Source organism: Dermochelys coriacea, chromosome 7 (assembly GCF_009764565.3).
Source record: "Dermochelys coriacea isolate rDerCor1 chromosome 7, rDerCor1.pri.v4, whole genome shotgun sequence".
In the NCBI taxonomy this organism is placed as follows: Eukaryota; Metazoa; Chordata; order Testudines; family Dermochelyidae; genus Dermochelys; species Dermochelys coriacea.
The window spans coordinates 72,361,885-72,382,769 of record NC_050074.1 but is presented as its reverse complement, the minus strand read 5'-3'; the positions used below and the strand labels follow the sequence as shown (position 1 = coordinate 72,382,769).

The 20,885-nt window shown below is 39.0% G+C and overlaps 1 protein-coding gene across 11 annotated transcripts in view; it reads left to right on the top strand.

Annotated features, from left to right (window-relative positions):
• PARG (poly(ADP-ribose) glycohydrolase) overlaps nucleotides 1-20,885 on the top strand; it is a 124,630-nt gene that overhangs the window by 66,079 nt on the left and 37,666 nt on the right. For all 11 annotated transcript variants that reach the window (XM_038408842.2, XM_043518908.1, XM_038408840.2 and 8 more), the window contains 2 exons: nucleotides 15,508-15,587; nucleotides 19,337-19,397. In XM_038408842.2, coding sequence (XP_038264770.1) covers nucleotides 15,508-15,587; nucleotides 19,337-19,397 — 141 coding nt within the window. The remainder of the gene's footprint in view (nucleotides 1-15,507; nucleotides 15,588-19,336; nucleotides 19,398-20,885) is intronic.

The window sequence follows — 20,885 nt, the reverse complement described above, 5'->3', positions numbered from 1 at the left end:
CTACTTTTGTGTGAGGATTGCAGATGAAAATAGTCTCTATCATGAGGGTTTGTACTGATTGTGATACTGTGGAGTTTGCCTGTTGTTCCTATTGAGAGTTATTAGACTTAAATTCCTAGACTTTGGGAAACCCCTTAATTTTATTTAAAAACTGCCCAAATATAATGGAGTTTGAAGCAGGTTGAGGGTAAAATACGCTTTCTTCTCAAATCAGTTTTCCGGATAACTGTAAAAGGGGTTGAGTGGCTTGTCAAGAGCGCATACACTTTACTTATCTGGCTCTGATCTGCCAGCAGCAGTTGACTCTTAGCTATGGTATGCTGCTACAGTAGCTCCTTTCCCCATTTTCCTGTAACAAGAGACTGGGCACATTTAAAAGCGCATGGTTCCCAGTCAGAAAGAGGCTTAGCTCAGATCACAGGGTTCAGTTTCATATTTTAAAGCAGTACATACACTGGCATAAAACTAGAGATTTTTTTTACGCACAATTAAGACGGTAAAATAAAGTTATATTAAAAAATACATCTAAACTATCATGCATTTCTGCAATAGTGACAATATAAAATACTGACACCACCAATATGTATCCTAAATTTAACTCCAGCCTTGTCAGGCAGGATCTTTAAGCTACTTATTTTAGTGAATGGAAATAGGAAAAAATTTACACTAGTTAAGATGTATGTATCTTTTATGGATTTTTTTAATATAGGAAAGGAAATGGACAAACTGTACAGACACTTATACAGGGGAACTGAAATCTGATTTAGCAATAATGCAGTTGTCTCTTACCATAAACAACATCAATTTCATAGCGTTGAGTATTCTCTGTGGAGTAAATTATCCAGTGTATTTGAGGTGATCTGGTTAGGGAATAGGAATATATATTGTTTCTATAAAAAGTGGCTCCAGTTACCTCCTAACCGTAAACATTTCATTGCAAAGGGAGGATGGCATGGATTGCACCCTCAGCAAGTTTGCAGATGACACTAAACTGGGAGGAGAGGTAGATACGCTGGAGGATAGGGATAGGATACAGAGGGCCCTAGACAAATTAGAGGATTAGGCCAAAAGAAATCTGATGAGGTTCAACAAGGACAAGTGCAGAGTCCTGCATTTAGGATGGAAGAATCCCATGCACTGCTACAGACTCAGACTAGGGACCGAATGGCTCGGCAGCAGTTCTGCAGAAAAGGACCCAGGGGTTACAGTGGACGAGAAGCTGGATATGAGTCAACAGTGTGCCCTTGTTGCCAAGAAGGCCAATGGCATTTTGGGATGTATAAGTAGGGGCATTTCCAGCAGATCGAGGGATGTGATCGTTCCCCTCTATTCGACATTGGTGAGGCCTCATCTGGAGTACTGTGTCCAGTTTTGGGCCCCACGCTACAAGAAGGATGTTGAAAAATTGGACAGCGTCCAGCAGAGGGCAACAAAAATGATCAGGGGGCTGGAGCACATGATTTATGAGGAGAGGCTGAGGGAACTGGGATTATTTAGTCTGCAGAAGAAGAATGAGGGGGGATTTGGTAGCTGCTTTCAACTACCTGAAAGGAGGTTCCAAAGAGGATGGATCTAGACTGTTCTCAGTGGTAACAGATGACAGAACAAGGAGTAATGGTCTCAAGTTGCAGTGGGGGAGGTTTAGGTTGGATATTAGGAAAAACTTTTTCACTAGGAGGGTGGCGAAGCACTGGAATGTTTTACCTAGGGAGGTGGTGGAATCTCCTTAGAGACTTTTAAGGTCAGGCTTGACAAAGCCCTGTCTGGGATGATTTGCTTTATGCAGTCGGTTGGACTAGATGACCTCCTGTGGTCCCTTCCAACCCTGATATTCTATGATTCTATGAATTGAATATTGCTTTTAAGGTTTTTTTCCCCCCTTTAGGATGATGGCTGTGGATTCTATTCATCTTCATTGTGGATGGAAGTGTTTTTATTTTTAAATGTGTAATTTTCTGTACAGCTTACAAATATACATGTGAATTTGGGTTATAAAATGTGGTCTACATTTCAAAATGAAAAGTCTTTATATTCTTAGAATAATCAGTAGAGCAAACTCTAATAATTGGATAATGGGAATTTGGTTTAATGCTTAAAGCATAAAAACTGAGTTTGGGGTTCTGTTCCTGCTTCTCCTATTACCCATGGTCATACAGTGAGTTAAGTCACTTAAGGTATATCCACACAGCAGCTAGACACCAGCAGCTGGCCCATACTAGCTGACTCAGGCTTGTGGAACTTGGGCTGCGGGGCTGTTTCATTGCTTTGTACGCTTCCAGTCTTGGGTTGGAGCCTGGGCTCTAGGGTTCTGTGTTGTGGGAGGGTCCCAGAGCTCGGGCTCTGGCCCAACCCTGGAAGTCTACAAAGCACTGAAGCAACCCTGCAACCCAAGCCCCATCAGCCTGAGTTGGCTGGCCTTGGCGAACCATAGCTTTTTCTTTTCTGTGTAGACATACCCTTAGTCCAGAATTTTCAAGTATTTACTAATTTTGAAAGCCTCAATTTTCAGATGCCTAACTTATGACCTAGGGTCTAACTTTCAGTTACTGAGCTCCCACAGTTCCCTCTGACTTCAGCAAGAGCAAGATTTGCTCCTTAGTGTAAATTTGCGGTTCTTAAGACTAAAAAAGATCCCCAGTAACTTTAAAAAAAGAAGTTGCTATTATTTTCTTTGATCCAGTTCACTTACCCAACACGGGAAAAACCCAGAAATGAGAGATGCCTCTTCTTCGGGGGTGTAGTAAGGGAAGGCAGTGTTTGCAATTGGATTGACCAACAAAAATTACATTGCTCTATGTATATATGTTCATACAAACCTTAATGAAAAAAATCTTTGTTTTAAAGGTAAATTTCTAATTACGGATCAGGTTGTTCAGTGCTCTGGTTTTGTCTGTTTTGTTGACAGTATTTTATACCTGTGACAGTTAATAGTCTGCAGTAAATAAGAGAAGAAATTGCCTGTGAGGTTAAATTGTTGAAGTATAGTATGTTTCTTCTCTTTGAGGCCAAGGGGAATCCCAGACCTCTAAGCTACTTTCTATGTAAAGAAAAGAATAGAAGACAGGTTTTAATGTAGAAAGGTGGGATTTACTTACTTAATTTGAAAAGATATACAGCAGCAGCAAATCTGTTTATTTCACAGTGCCTTGTGTGTTTGACTTATATAAGTCTGCTCTGAAGTTTTTCCCCACTAGAAAACATAATAGCTCATTAGATAATTTCATTTCCTCTTGCATTACCACAAGAGTGATAATTTGCAGTCTTCTTGATATCCATCATGACAGGTTTTCTCAGAATTATCACCTGGATTGTTAGAGATCAATTAGTTGAATAAAATTTTTACACTGTAAAAACATTTTTAACATTAATCCATTTGAGAGACCTGTTTTTCCACAAAAACCTCGTATTAGTGATTTACTAAAATCTGTATCAGCTTGTACATAAAGAGTAACATTTTCAATAGTATTAAAGAAACTTAGGAGCCTGATTTTCAGTGAGACTTAAGTTCCCAAGTCACTTGGATGCTTTTTTAAAATTTTATTCAGCAACATTATTTTGTAGTTACCATTTTTTAAGTTTCAGAGTGGTAGCCGTGTTAGTTTGTATCAGCAAAAGCAACGAGGAGTCCTTGTGGTACGTTAGAGACTAACAAATTTATTTGGGCATAAGCTTTCATGGGCTAAAACCCACTTCATCAAATGCATGGAGTGGAAAATACAGTAGTCAGATATAAATACACAGCACATGAAAAGTTGGGAGTTGCCTTACCAAGTTGAGCGGGGGGCAGGGGGGAGAGGAGGGCAGTACTAACAAGCCAATTCAGTTAAGGTGGAAGTGGCTTATTCTCAACAGTTGACAAGAAGGGGTGAATACCAAGGGAGGGAAAATCACTTTTGTAGTGCTAATGAGGCCAATGCAGTCAAGGTGGCCCATTTAAAACAGTTGACAAGAAGGTGTGAGTATCAGCAGAGGGAAATTAGTTTTTGTAGTGACCCATCCACTCCCAGTCTTTATTCAGGCCTAGTTTGATAGTGTCCAGTTTGAAAATTAATTCCAGTTCTGCAGTTTCTCATTGGAGTCTGTTTTTGAAGGTTTTTTCTTGAAGAATTGCTACTATTAAGTCTGTTATTGAGTGTCTAGGGAGATTGGAGTGTTCTCCAATAGTTTTTGAATGTTATAATTCTTGATGTCTGATTTGTGTCCATTCTTTTGCATAGAGACTGTCCAGTTTGATCAATGTACATGGCAAAGGAGCATTGCTGGCATATGATGGCATATATCACATTGGTAGATGTGCAGGTGAATGAGCCCCTGATGGTGTGGCTGATGTGGTTAGGTCCTATGATGGTGTCCCTTAAATAGATATGTGGACAGAGTTGGCAACAGGGTTTGTTGCAGGGTTTGGTTCCTGTAGTAGTGTTTTTGTTGAGTGCTGTGTAGTTGCTGGTGAGTATTTGCTTCAGGTTGGGGGGCTGTCTATAAGCAAGGACTGGCCTGTCTCCCAAGGTCTGTGAGAAGAGTGAAGGATCGTCCTTCAGGATAGGTTGTAGATCCTTGAAGATGCGCTGGAGAGGTTTTAGTTGGGGCTGAACATGATAGCTAGTGGTGTTCTCTTGCTTTCTTTGTTGGGCCTGTCCTGTAGTAGGTGATTTCTGGGTACCCTTCTGGCTCTGTCAGTCTGTTTCTTCACTTCACCAGGTGGGTATTGTAGTTTTAGGAATGCATGATAGAGATCTTGTAGGTGTTTGTCTCTGTCTGAGGGGTTGGAGCAAATGCGGTTATATCGTAGAGCTTGGCTGTAGACAATGGATCGAGTGGTATGATCTGGATGAAAGCTAGAGGCATGTAGGTAGGAATAGCGGTCAGTAGGTTTCCAAGATAGGGTGGTGTTTATGTGACCATCGCTTATTAGCACTGTAGTGTCCAGGAAGTGGATCTCTTGTGTGGACTGGTCCAGGCTGAGGTTAATGGTGGGATGGAAATTGTTGAAATCCTGGTGGAATTCCTCAAGAGCTTCTTTTCCATGGGTCCAGATGATGAAGATGTCATCAATGTAGCGCAAGTAGAGTAGGGGCATTAGGGGACGAGAGCTGAGGAAGCGTTGTTCTAAGTCAGCCATAAAAATGTTGGCATACTGTGGGGCCATGCGGGTACCCATCGCAGTGCCGCTGATTTGAAGGTATACATTGTCCCCAAATGTGAAATAGTTATGTGTCAGGACAAAGTCACAAAGTTCAGCCACCAGGTTAGCCGTGACAGTATCAGGGATACTGTTCCTGACGGCTTGTTGTCCATCTTTGTGTGTAATGTTTGTGTAGAGAGTTTCTGCATCCATAGTGGCTAGGATGGTGTTTTCTGGAAGATCACCAATGGATTGTAGTTTCCTCAGGAAGTCAGTGGTGTCTCGAAGATAGCTGGGAGTGTTGGTAGCCACAGCTAATTTCCTTTTTCTTTTTCAGCTCTTCCCTGGAATGGGGGGGTGAAAGGTCTTGAGGGTACCCCACAGGGAGGAATTCCCAAGTGCTCCTTCCTGGGTTCAAAGGGGTTTTTCTTTTTTTTGCATTTGGGTGGCGGCAGCGTTTACCAAGCCAAGGTCAGAGAAAAGCTGTAACCTTGGGAGTTTAATACACCCCTGGAGTGGCAAGTATTAATTTTTAAAATCCTTGCAGGCCCCACTTCTGCACTCAGAGTGACAGAGTTGGGACTTATACATATGCTAGCAAGTATGGCTATATTTTATCTTTTTTAATGGAGATTAGAATTTCCCATTCTAAATTTCTTTAGATATGTAAAGATCTCTATAGACTGCCATCCTGTGCTCTGTAGTTGACGCTAAACTTCTTAAAGTTGTGCAACGTACTGTTGTTCACAAAAGCACTAGTGGAATGTTGTGGAGACCATTTCACTTGATGATGGGAATATAAATAACAGTAGCAAACACTTATTATAGATCTTTGTTCTTCATGATGGCTTTGATGAATAACTGATTCCAGCACAATTTCATTTTACAGAACTTGATCAATATCTATGATGGAACACAGAATATGTAAAAATGTAAATAGAAAATATTTGTTTAAAAAAAACCCCAAAAAACCCTATTGTCTAAGGGTGACTAGAATGATGATACTAATCAACTGCTTTTATTATTAGCCTGAAACTTTTCAAAGGTAGTTGCTGCACTTATATAAAGAAACATTGCAATCTGCAAATACTCTATAGAGAGATTCTCCTGATTTTCCCAAACATTTGATACAAAAACCTAATTCTGTGTGGTCTTGGACAATGGTTCTCAACCAGGGACCTGAGGCCCCTAGGGCGTCACGAGCAGGTTTCAGGAAGGCCGCCCAGCAGCCCTGCCACATGAGTTTGAAGCACAGGCCCTGAGCTCTGCCACCCAAGGCTGAAGCCGAAGCCTGAGCAATGTAACTTTGCGGGGGTTCCTGTGGCATCAGGCCCCAGGCAATTGCCCTGCTTGCTACCTTTTAATGCCGGCCCTGACTTTTATATGCAGAAAACCTGCTATTGTGACACAGGTGGGCCATGGAGTTTTTATAGCATTTTGCGTGGGGCCTCAGAAAGAATAAAGTTGAGAACCCGTGGTGATTAAACTTGCTTGGAGTATAATTGAATGAAAAGGTCAGATAATGCAGATGATGTGACAGGATACTTATTGAAAGGTTTCAGGCAAATGTTTATAACAATGCAAATTGAAGTCTAACAGATCTTTAATAAGGGAAAGAAAAGATGGTTTTGAAAAGAGAAAACATTTCTGTTTGCACAAGACCTCTGTTTTCCTTAAGCAATTCTATGGGCGGGGGGGAGAACCTGAAGTCAAGTTGCATGGTTCAAAGAAATAAGCAATGATAGTTGAAAGCAAATGCTTCTAAGCTCACTAGTTAGCCTAGTAGATGATGATGTTAGTATTTTCCCATTTGACCCCTGGTTTTTCTCTTAGGGCCTTGTGAAGTGGGGTGGAGTGTCCACATCTCCCACTGACATCAGTAGGATCTGAGTGTGCTTAGCATAGTAAAGGATAAGGCTCTTAATACTATGTAGACTTAAGTATCATCATAGCCATGTTGGTCCCAGGGTATTAGAGAGAAGGCGGATGAGGTAGGATCTTTTATTGGACCAACTTTTGGTGAGAGAGAGGTTTTGAAACGCACAGAAGAAGAGCTCTAAATGGCTCGAAAGTTTGTCTCTTTCACCAACAGAAGTTGGTCCAATAAAAGGTATTACCTAACCCATCTTGTATCTCTATGTAGACTTAAATCAGTCTTCACGAAGGACATACAAGCGTAATAGTTTACCTCCTAAGCAGATCCACCCAATAAAAATGACTGTGAAAACTAATAGCTTATTATTTGGGGTTCAAGTATTTGGTCAGCCTATGCATTCAAATGAACTTTTGCTTAAAGATGTGTATCCTTCTGATATTTTTGAAATGGAAAAGTGAATATTCCTTATGTGCATGGCTGCTTTCTTTGTCCCAATAACATATTATTCTCAAAGGATGAAATGGATCTTTATACCAGCTTCATTTAAGTCCTATATTTTAAATTTCATTTTAAACTATTATAAGGTCTTAAGTAGGACTTTGGTGGTACATACCCCATGTGCTGCCCCTCCGCACAGGAGTAAACATCATCATCCACTGTGAGAGCATGTTAAAATCCAGGAAACAGCATGAGTAATCTGATTTTATGTTCAATTGCATCAGCAGAGATCAATTTTTTTCTTGATGAATAAGGTTCACTGCAGAATTTAAATTGCACTGTCTGATAACTCTACAGATTGAGGTTGTAACTAGTGTGTTTTGAATACATGTGAATCTCCTGGAATTACAATCAATACCATGTATCTGTGAATGAGAAATTTTATATTGAGATTTGACGTTTAAGCCACTCTTGCCATAAAATCCAAATCTTTAACCATTAGGGTAATTAACCACTGGAACAATTTACCAAGGGATGTGGTGGAATATGCATCATTTAAATGAATATTGGATACCTTTCGAAAAAATATACTGTAGATTAGCCACAAGATATGATCTTGATGAATCTCTATGGCCTTTGTTATGTAGGAAGTCTGACTAGAATAGATGATCATAAGGGTCCCTTTTGGCCTTAAAAATCTATGAATTGGGATACAGTTTTTGGAAAAAATTTACTGGAATATGGAGTTGCCTGAATTCCAAATTTCAAAATTAGATGATTTTGTTCTGATTTGATGAAACAGAAGACATTTTCTGAACCATTTACTTCAAAGGTTCAACTTCTTTCCATTAGACAAAATCCATGCCCTGTCAGTTTTTTGTAGCAAATAATGTAAGGTTACAAAATTAATATACTTATATTGACATGATGACCCACTATATTTGAAATATTTTTTGCCTTGTAGTTTTGCCATGAAATGTCTATAAAATATGATGTCAGGAAACTTATTGTGTGAACATGGCACCATGATGATCAATTAATCTAATCCCTATATGTCCAAGTCAGAGCTGCGTATGTTTCTGATAAATATGTACGTTTATTCCTGTAAAACAGCAGTGAGATGGAAGGCTGGTTTTCTTTCTTAATTAGCATGTTACCAAGTTTGTTTCCAGTTACTGAATCTCTCTTGCTGACGATGGTGAAGGAACCAGAAAGAACGCAGCCCAAACTAATTGGGCAAGGCCTTCAGAAAGCCATTAAGCACATTCTTAAGTACTTTCCTGAACTCAGTTGGGGTGTGGGAGAAGTTTACTTGTAAAAGTTGTAAATTCTATATAGAAGTAATTAGACAATAAACGTGGAATCTCGTGATGTCATTTTAAAATCAAATCAAAATTTTAAGCAAAGTATAGCATTAAAGAGCGTTTTTAAAATATTTTCTTTGTTTCTAACCAGATAGTATTGAAATTGTTTATTTTAAATACTCTTCACCACATACTCTGTCATATTGCATATTTTTGTGGCATATTGAAACTAGAGCTGTCAATTAATCACAGTTAACTCACGTGATTAACTCAAAAAATTAATCGCAGTTTTAATTGCACTGTTAAACAGTAGAATACCAATTGAAATTTATTAAATATTTTGGATGGTTTTTCTACATTGTCATATATATTATATTCTGTTATAATTGAAATAAAGTGTATATTTTTTTGATTATAATATATGCACTGTAAAAATGATAAACAAAAGAAATAGTATTTTTCAATTCAACTCAGACAAGTACTAACTTTGTCATGAAAGTGCAACTTACAAATGTAATTTTTTTGTTACTTAACTGCACTCAAAAACAAAATAACGTAAAACTTCAGATCCTCTAAGTCCACTCAGTCCTACTTCTTGTTCAGCCAATTGCTCAGGTAAACAAGTTTACATTTACAGGTGATAATACTTCCCTCTTCTTATTTACAATGTCACCAGAAAGTGAGAATAGGCATTTGCATGGCACTTTTGTAGCCAGCATTGCAAAGTATTTTCGTGCCGGATATGCTAAACATTCGTATGCCCTTTCATGCTTCGGCCACCATTCCAGTGGACATGCTTCCATGTGGATGATGATCGTTTTAAAAAAAAAAAAAATGTGTTAATTAAATTTGTGACTGAACTCCTTGGGGGAGAATTGTATGTCCCCTGCTCTGTTTTACCCTCATTCTGCTGTATGTTTCATGTTATAACAGTCTCGGATGATGACCCAGCACATGTTGTTCATTGTAATAACACTTTTACTGCAGATTTGACAAAACTCAAAGAAGATATCAATGTGAGATTTCTAAAGATAGCTACAGCACTTGACCCAAGCTTTAATAATCTGAACTGCCTTCCAAAATCTGAGAGGGACAAGGTGTGGAGCATGCTTTCAGAAATCTTAAAAGAGCACCACTCTGATGTGAAAACTACAGAACTGAACCATCAAAAAAGAAAATCAACCTTCTGCTGGTGGCATCTGACTCAGATAATAAAAATGAACATGTGTTGATCCACACTGCTTTGGATTGTTATTGAGCAGAACCCATCATCCGCATGGACACACATCCCCTGTAATGGTGGTTGAAGCATGAAGGGGTATACAAATCTTTAGCACATCTGGCACGTAAATATCTTGCCACACCAGTTACACCTGTTCTCACTTTCAGGTGACATTGTAAACAAGAAGCAGGCAGCATGATTTCCTGCAAATGTAAACAAATGGCTGAACAAGAAGTAGGACTGAGTGGACTAGCAGGCTCTAAAATTTTACATTGTTTTATTTTTGAATACAGTTTTTTTTGTACATAATTCTACATTTGTAAATTGAACTTTCATGGTAAAGAGATTACACTATAGGACTTGTATTGGTGAATTGAAAAATACTATTTCTTTTGTTTTTTTTTTACAGTGCTAATACTTGTAATCAAAATTTAAAGTGAGCACTGTACATTGTGTTCTGTGTTGTAATTGAAATCAATATATTTGAAAATGTAGAAAACATCCAGTTATATTTAAATAAATGGTATTCTATTATTGTTTAACTGTGTGATTGATCACAATTTTTTTATTCATGCAATTAATCACAATTTTTTTAATTGCTTGACAGCCCTGGTTGGAACATAACCACTGTAGTTTTTTATGATTTTTTTTTGTATCAAGTGTAGGATTTATATTCAGAACATAAACACTGAAAACAGTTGAAGATTAAATCAGAAAACATTTTGTTTGGCGCCTAATGTTAACTGAATGTCTTGTTATGTTGCTCCCACAAGTCTGCTTACTTTTATTATTGACCTTCACTTCTGCCTGTCCTTTGGTTCCTTAGAATACCTAAATATCTATATAAAGGGCTTCAATTTGATAAGCATTGCTGCTGCATTTGTTGAGAAACTAGAAGGTTAAAGATAAATTGTAGGTTGCCTCAGTGGTCAGCTTGGCAGACTTTTTGCATCTGTCTCCTTACTAAATTGAAGTAGCTGTGTGGCAGTTTGACAGAACATCTTGCACAAAGCAAAAGTGGCTTACTGGATGAAAATATGCAGCTGCAAGTAATTTATCAATTACTTCAATTTAAAATGGGGCTTGCAGTGCTTTGAGTTTGATTTACAGTGCAGTTTAGTTGGATGAATTCTTAAAAATTATATTAATGGTTTCTTGCCTTGGATTCTTATATTGGTAAATTGATAATCTACATTCCACTCAGGGAATTGCTTTTTTGTGATCTTGTCATACAGAGCCAACCCTAAAGCTTTCTGCTTTTGAAGCAGGGTTGTCTTTGCACTACATGGAAGTAGATGAATAACATTCTGTCACTTTACATTCCCATTCCCAGCCAATTTTGCTATACTTTAAGAATGGCTTTCAGAAATGAGATCTTAAGCCCCAAGGACTTCTACTGTATCCAACATCTTTTAGTGAACTTCTTGCTCAAGGCATATTGCTTCCAAAGCCCCCTATGTTCTTCCCTCCAGACAAATTGCATTATGTGTTACCAATAACAATGCCATGTCATTTTGTAGGAAACCAAATTAAGCAATATAAGTGCAGGTTATTGGAAGATAGATGATGCAGTAAAAATAGTATTTTGGTTAACACGGAAAGAATGCATTCACTTAATGGCTAAAAGTAAGGACGTTTCTTTTTATTTCTTAGATTTTCATAAATGGATTTCTGTATGTCAGAAGTAGCCCTCTAGGTAATTTTAAAGTAGAGCTTTTCTTGTTTTTATTTTGTTCTTTAATCCAGAAGAAAGGGTAGCTGGTGTTGTGTTTTCTCCTTGCAGTGAAATTTCTGAAGGCGAATGTTATATTATTTTCGTCCTAACATGATCGTTGAAGTGTAAGTAGATAAAATTCAGTTTTGTCTGGAGGAGTTGGATGGCTTTTAGGGTACTGGGATTTGGATTTGCAGCTTTTAACTTCTTGGTTCCTAGTGCCAGTCCAGTGCAGATCAGTAACGAAACAAAACAAACCCTCTTTAATAACCGCTAGTCCAGGCAGCCAGTATGTAATGAGTTAGTAGTTTCAGGTGCAATTCCCAGAGGACAGGTTTCTTTTTTTTAACATTACAAAATCCCTATAAATAGGACTAATTGGGGTTCTTGTGGGCAATCTCATCAGAGAAACCAAGCATGGAACAGATATAGCAAGCAAATGAATTTTTCACCCCACAGGTGATCTCTACAATTCAAAGTTGAAAAGTATTAGTGGTATAACATAGAGAAGCTTGCATTCCTGCTGCCCATACTGGAGCTTTTCTGTAAATAGATTCTAGTTTCCACAATTGTCAGTCTGGTACCTTTCATGAGCACTAAGTTAATGAAAAAATTTTGAAATTAATGAGCAAAGCAATAACAATATCAGTGTAAACTTCTCCCACACTTTTCCATCAATATTTGTCAATCCTGAGCTTGGAGAAAAGAAGGTAGACTCCATAGTTTGTGCTGCTTTTAAATTCTGCGTTTTAAGTGCAAGGGACAAAGTGTTTGCTAATATTGGTCCCAGTCCTGCAGTTGGATCCATATGGGTAGACCATTGTGTTTGTGTGGAATCAGATTGACTCCAGTGGGATTCTGCACAAGCCCCTGGTTCCACCTATGTGGCTCCACATGCAGAATCATATATTGGAAACTTCTGTTTTTTCAGTTCTCCAAAAAAAAAAAAAAATTTCCCCCCAAATTTATGGTCTCTTAAAATATTTTGGTGAGTTCATTCATCTCTAATTTAAAATATTGAGTTTCTGTTGGGTTTGCCATTCTATGAATTAATTTTAAGGTGATATCTACTAGTATTCGTAGATGTACCTGAGCTCAGATCTGTCTCTTTATGAAGTGGTGTATTTAATCTTGTAGGGATGAGGTTATCCAACAGATGCTTTACCAGCTTTTCTTTGGAACAAACATTGGCCTTGGTGCCAGTTTTTAGTTAGCAGTACGGAAGCACGGAGGTTGCCAGATTCTGGTTGCCAGAAGCAAATAAAGCGAAGTTTATTTCAGTCCTTTCTTTCATTTTATGGTCCATGGTAGCACAAGGGGGCTTTTGAGGAGTGGGAGGCAGTGGGACATGTGGCTCTAATTAACACATGTTAGGGAATAAATGAGTCATGCATAGATGGGTAGATATTTGTCAGTTGAGGATAACTTACTTTTTATTTATTATCATATAAGTGATTTGTTATCCACAACTGTCCTTTTACAAACTGTTATAAAGTTACCAATGCTAGAGCAATTGGGTAGTTTATGTATATTATTTTGCATTTTGAAGGAACTAACCATGGCTAGGTTGAGAAGTAGTTGTAGATGATCTGTATATTACAAACCAAATAGAATGAAAAAGAACTAGTGAAACATATGCCCTTTGTCGCATTGACCACTTTGTTTGTATTTTGTATGCCTTTTCCTCACTTGTCATCTGCCTTTTGTTGTTTTAGGACCCAATTTTGCAAACAAATACATACCTTTTCTCACTTGAATAGTCTTACTGAAATCTATGGGGAATACTTCTCTGAGAAAAATTAAAGAGGTGTTTCTAGGATCAGTGCCTTTCACTGTAAACTGTTTGGGGCAAGGACTATATGTCTTTACAACTCCTGATATATTTTGGGTGCTTTTGCAATATAAATAATAATGTAATGGAGGATAAGTAGGGGAAAAACAGGAAAATATGTTAATAGGTTTTTTTTAACAGATTTCTCTGAACTTTTAGTTCTAAGGCAGGAGCAGGCAAACTTTTTGGCCTGAGGGCCACATTGGGTTTCCGAAATTGTATGGAGGGCTGGTTAGGGGAGGCTGTGCCTCCCCCAAACAGCCAGGTCTGGCCCTGCCCCTATCCCCTATCCAACCCCAACTGTTCCCTGTCCCCTGATACCCACCCTCCGGGACCCCTGCCCCATCCACACCCCCCTACACCCCCCCGCGCTTCCTGTCCCATGACCACCCCGGACCTCCTGCCCCTGACTGCCCCCTGCTGCCCCATCCAATCCCTCCTCTCATTCCTGACTGCCCCCCCAAGACCCCTGTCCCATCCAACCACCCCTTCTCCCGTCCCCTGACTGCCCCCAGAACCCCTGCCCCTGAATGCCCCCCTGCCTCTTCCCCATCCACCCTCTTCTCCTTCCTGACTGCCCCCCCCGGGACCCCTGCCCCCTGCAGCGCTAGAGCTGCGCCGCCTAGAGCACTAGGACAGGCAGCTGCGCCACCCGGCTGGAGCCAGCCATGTCACGGCGCAGCACAGAGCACTGAGTCAGGCTGTGGCTCTGCAGCTGTGAGCCTGGCAAGAGCTCACAGCCCCGCTGCCCAGAGCATTGCGCCGGCTGCTCAGTGAGCTGAGGCTGTGGAGGAGGGGAAACAGCAGGGGAGGGGCCAGGCGCTAGCCTCCTGGGCCAGTAGCTCGGGGCCAGGCAGGAGCGTCCCACGGGCCGGATGTGACCCACAGGCTGTAGTTTGCCCACCTCCGTTCTACGGGCACCTATTTCTAAGGAAACTGATAACATATTAAAAGGTTTAGTGTCTTGGAGATCGAAGCTTTAGTTGTGTACTATTATCTCATTAAGGATTTTTTTCCCTTTAAAATAAGGATTGGAGTATTCTTCCATTTAATCAACCAACCAAAATAATTTGTTGTTTGAGCCACTTAATACTAGTGGGATTAAATTAGCCTTGCACTGGCCCTCCAGAGTGGGGTTACCTGTACCACTTAAACCCTGTGGAGGTTCCCCAAGGCTGTCCATTGGCTGAGCAACCATGCAGGTATGCCTCATGCCCCCAGGGTGCTGCTGAAAAGGTCTCTGCACTCAGCCTACATAGACCAGCATGTAAATACAACACTGAGGGCAGGCCAGGGGAAGGCTGTATATCCATACCCTATACAAATGCTGTGGAAGGTCTGTGCTTTCAAGCTTGTAGACTGGAATAGTGGCTGTGGAGGGGCCTTGGAACCTGACACTTGGTTGTTGGGTGGATTTTTTCCTCCTCAAAAAGAAAAGGAGGACTTGTGGCACCTTAGAGACTAACAAATTTATTTGAGCATAAGCTTTCGTGAGCTACAGCTCACTTCATCGGATGCATTCTGAAGTGAGCTGTAGCTCATGAAAGCTTATGCTCAAATAAATTTGTTAGTCTCTAAGGTGCCACAAGTCCTCCTTTTCTTTTTGCGAATACAGACTAACACGGCTGCTACTCTGAAATCTGTCATTTTTCTCCTCAGTCTCTCTCCTTCATCTGCTTAAAGATAAAGTATTTGGGCTTTATGCAGGCAACAAGGATTTTAACTAGAGTGTGTAAGTACTACTAACTGATAAAGAGAGAAAATTATGCAACCTCTGATTTACAACCCTCTTTGAACAGAGAAATCACACTTGTTTTCCATGTTACTTTTCAATTTAAATGTGTGACACTTTTATCTTATTAAACATCTAGAGAAGCCTCTTGAAGTTATCGTTACTACTTTCAAAATCCAATCAGATCACTGTTATTAAACAGCTTAATTATTACTCTGTGTGCCATTGAAACTAATTCAGTCACTTTTATATCTTTCTTTTTATTCAGATTGTTTGAAGGGCGGTCGCCAAGGAAGCCTGAGAAGCTTAAAACCCTTTTCTGCTACTTTAGAAGAGTCACAGAAAAAAGTATATCCTCTTATTAGTTCATTTCTTTTGAATGCTGTGAAAAATGCCTTAGTCTGAGCTGCAAAGCAAACACACAAAGAATGTATAATAAATGGAAAAATCTATGGCAGTACAATGTTATGGTGAAGGTTTTGAACAAAGAAGTCAAGAAATTGAAAATATTGGTTCCCACAGGAACTGTAGCTTTGCCCTGAGGTACAGAATATATAAAGTGTTGAATTATTATGTAAGATGCTAACTGCCATGCACATGCACTTGTTCTCTCTCTCTCACTCACACACGCGCTTTAACACTTTGTGTATGTATATGTATATGTGAGAGGATGCAGTGTAGTAGCCGTGTCGGTTCCAGGGTATTAGAAGGACAAAGGGGGTGAGGTAATAATTTTTATTGGATAAAATTCTGTTGGTAAGAAGACAAGCTTTTGAGCCACAGAGTTCTTCTTCAGCTATGAGTACCTTTCCCAGACCTGAAGAAAAGCTCTGTGTGGCTCGAAAGCTTGCTTCTTACCAACAGAAGTTGATCCAATAAGAGATTTTTACCTCATCCACTTTGTTTCTCTAATGTGCGAGAGTATGGCAGTTAGCACAATATTCAGTAATTAAAATATATGTATTATCTTAATTATTCCATATGCTGCTAACTGCCATTCTCTTTTTCTTGTCCATAAAAAAAGAGAGAGAGCACTCACGCACATAGCAGCAGTTAGAAGCATATAAATACACACACTCGCTATCAAAATAATGGTTTCCAGGGAACTTAAGCCAGTAAAGTCAAAGTTAAAGTACATCCAAAATCTCAGTTCTGATATTGCAATAATGCAGCTTTTTTCATTTTTTCCCCAACCACTTCTATCCCCTTCTTCCCCAAAAGCTCATAAGAGAGCTGACCCATGTTTAAAATAAACCCACTAAATGAGTGACCCAGCGAGATGTTGGGCACCCTCAACTCCCATGGAACTTAACTGGATTTTAAGGCATTCAGCCGCCTAGCAAGATGATGCTCAGAATGTGTGTAGCTGGACACTCCAGTAAGATTATATAAGCTATCTGAGATTCAAGTTAATGTACCAAGTTAATTGAAGCTTCTTACATTGTCATGGAGTTGCACATTCACACAAACTTGTAAAAACACATGTACGTGGCTGAGCACTCATTGCAATAAGCATGTACCTATGATGCTCTAGTTGTATACATAATCATTAAGGCTAAGATTTAATCACGGGTATTTTTAGTAAAAGTCATGGACAGGTAAAGGGCAAAAAACCACGGCCTGTGACTGTCCATGACTCATACCATAAATACCTCTGATTTAATCTTATGGGGGGCGGGGACTGTGAGGGGAGGAAAGCCCCAGGCAGCCAGTGGCAGCTCCGGCCACTGCTGGGTGCGGGAAGGGAGTCCCAGGCAGCTAATGGTAGCTCTGGCCGCCTCAGGATCACTGTCAGGAGCCCCTGAGCTGTGGCTGCTCCCGCCACCTCTGGGACTGCTGATCAGGTAGTCCCCGGGGCCAGCCACATCAGCCACTGCCTAGGGCTGCTCCAGCAGCAGATGGTGTGGCTGTCCCCAAGGCCGCCCAAGCAACTGGCCCCAGGGCTAGCTGCTCGAGCACACCAGCTGCTGCAGAGGTCACAGGAAGTCATGGAATCCGTGACTTCCGCGACTAACATGGAGCCTTAATAATCATTCATATATCTGAAGTATCATATCTTGGTCTAGTGTTAGATTTTCTGATGGCATATGAACATCATGATGTTTTCTACTCTTAAAACTTTATTTTAGAAAATCATTTGTTCTAACATGTAGAGAATAGTAATTTTCCCTCATAACTAACTCATCCCAAGTCACAAGCATTTGTTGTTTTTTTTTTAAAAAAAAGACATTTTTGAGGTATTCAGGTGCAAAATGGCATTTAAAAAAAAGTACTCCCATACTTGGGCCAAAAAAAGGTTACCATTTTATCTGACAGTCATTCTTTTGACTTTAGGATTTATACTGCCACCGTGCAAACTAGTAGAACCACATCCTGTCCTTAATATACCTACCAAAGTCTCATTTGTGAATAACGTCTACTGACATCAAGGTCAAGAGTAGAATTTGACCCAGGCATGTGACTTTGTGTGTAGCTTATTGCATTTTCACACGTGAGTGAAAAGATGTTTATATGCAACCTGAATTACAACAACCTCTTACTTCTAAGTTATACAGCTGTGCCGCCTCTTTATGTACTTAAAATCATTTGGGATTATGTTCTATGTAACTGGTGAATTGGAATTTTTTAAACTATAATTCCAAATAATATTTAATGGAATTCTCAAATGTTCTTCCTTGAATTAGTAACTTATATTGTACTTTCAAACAGACCCTCTCTCCCCTCCCCCACCCCCGCATAATGAATTAAGATTGAAGTAATTTAGCCCTGGAAATGAGTGAAAATTAAATGTTTAATTCCCTGGCCTCTTTATTATAAATAGTAATTGAGTTCCTTGTAACAGAATACATTGAAGCATATGCAAACCAAAGCTTAATACTCAAAATGTATGCTTAATTTGTGAAACATCACCTCCATAATACAACAGAACCCTTGTGGGGAAACACTTGATTAATACAAGACCTTCTCTTTAAAAAATTAAGCTAACCTTTTTAAATAAAATTCTTTATAGCCTCATAACATTTCTAACAGTATTACAGGAATATTTAACACTTTCTGAAGAATATTTTCTGCTTTGCAAAAAAAATATAGGAGTTCTTAAAGAATAGAAGTTTTAAAATGTGTTTTTTATTTAGATGACACCACCATTGTCTCTAATAGTTTCTAATGTTTCTCACTCTAAGAATGCTTTTCCACAGAAAAAATGGAATTGCTTTCTGGACAAAGAACAGATTGAATAAAATAAGTTTCTTCCAAATATTCAAAAACTGATTTTTTGTTGCTGTAACTAAAACATATTTTTAGTGAAATAAAAAAAGTCACATAAATAGAGGTAATCTCTTATAATATGTGTCTATACACATCTTTTTTTCTGTTGGGGGCTGGAGTCCTCCAGGAATCTTCCTATTTCTTCTCTCAAATGCTTCAAGAGATAATGAACTTCCTTCCTCTGAAATCCATCAGTCCTTCATGTTAATCAGCCAAGGTTCTTGGTTGAAAACATATGATGCTCCCCTACTACTTGCATGTAGTGCTTCATGACCTACTGACTGGAGCCTGCTCAGGATCTGAAGACTGATTTTTACCTATGGCAACACATTCTGCTCTCGCCTGAGCTACCAAGCCAGTCTCATGATGTTTACAGTTTAAGTGGAATATTTGAGAAACAATGTGCTTTCCTTCTTTGGTCTGGTATTGCAAAGAAACACTTTCATGTACTCAAATTGGGAAGGGACATAAATCATACCCCCAACTTATGACATATGTCATACCCCCACTTCTGTTGGCTGATAAAAAGAAAAATAGATGTAAAAGGAAGTGGGGGCAAGGAGGTGAAAAGTTTGATCATCACATATATTTCCTTCAGTTTGAACACTGGCACTGTCAGTGAGGGAATCAAACTTCAGTTTTCCTTTTAGGAGAAACAGATATTTATTTTAACTAGCATTTTTATTTTAAATTGGTTTTAATATTCCTGAGTAAGGCTACAACACATGTGGTTCTTAGTCTCTGAATGATTTTAAGTGGTAAGCTTTTAAAACTTGAAACATACAGCTATAATGTATGTTTTGTTGTTTTTGGTTATTTTTTAAAAATAGAACCAACTGGATTAGTGACGTTTACAAGACAAAGTTTTCAAGACCTTCCAGACTGGGAAAGGTAAATTAAACACATCTCTCCATGTGAGAAATTGTTTTACTTGGTTGTGATGACTTAGGGCCTTATGCAACTCCCAGTAAAGTCATAGGCTCTCAGTGACTTCATTAGGAGTTGGGTCAGGCTCTTAATCATTACAAGGGACACTATTTTGTATGGATCTTTGTTATTTTTATTCATCAAGTTTGGGGGGGGGGGAAGTCAGCTGAACTGATGCAAAAGCAATTTGGTGGTGGGGGTTGTTCTCTTTGGTGGGGGGAGTTGTTTCAGTCTTCTGTAGAAGTAGATAATTTAGTCAAAAGTTCTAAAATTCTTGTAAAATTAATTTCTAACTTGAGCATATTTATGTGCTTCAGCTACCTCATTTCATTTTGTTTGTTCATAATTTAGATGAATATTTAAACAGTGACATTTCCATGAAAATTTGCAGGTATATATGTGGGAATGAGGGAAACCTGGGTGTGATGGTTCATCTGAAGCAGCAATGACAGGAACTCGAATGCAATGTGCCTGACAGCCAGCATGAAAATTTTGATTTATTAACTTTTTCATTGGCTAGTGCCATGTCATCAGCAAACAGTCCAAGTAAGATGATGGCTGCTTGTCTGGGTATGTGAAGTTTTAGATTTAAGCAAAGTTTTTGGATGTTGGAGTTTTGGGGCTGGGAAGAGAGGCAAGAAATTGGATGTGTAACCCTAGAATCAAAATCTGTACATTTAGGATTATAGACATAAATACTAGTTTAAGATATAACGTATGTTAAATTTGGATCCAAAACTGTAAATAGCACAGTGTAGACTTACTGGCTATTCCATGCTCTTTCTTTTTTAGACTAACTTTAATAATTGGTGTTTATTAAAAAAAATCTTATAACTGTAGTAGTTATAATAGTTACTACCCCTAAAATGTGCTAAAATAACTAGTGTACATTCACTTTTGATTTATTTGCTATACAATGCATATTAACTGTAATCTTAAAAAATGTACCCTTGTTAGACACATAGTAGAATGAAAGGTCTGATACTATATCTTGCAAATAGCATGTCATGGATTTCTTGTTAGTTTTACCAGTTCTCAAATATACTATAGTTAGTACATGATAAATGGATGCCCAGGCCCTAAAGGGCATAAAACAAAAGTTATTTTAGAAGGTAATCCTATTGAAAGTAGTTACTCGTATAGGAGCTGACATTGCATTCCCTTGGCCCTCACTGCTTGAGTAATTTAGTGCTGTCTCTTTCAAAGAGATTGATTTCTTGAGGTGATGGTGGCACAGTGAATTGTAAGGAAAAAGCACTCAGCTTGCTCTGGTTTCAGGGTAAATATGCAATGATTACTGAGAAAGACTTTGAGGTATGGCAGAGGAGAATTAAGCCACCATTTTAAAACGATGAGTCAATTCAGAACATCATATTAACCCTTGAATTGCAGAAGTAAACAGATATATCTGTGCTGAGCAGAAAAGATGCTGTCATTTTGGGGTCCAAAACA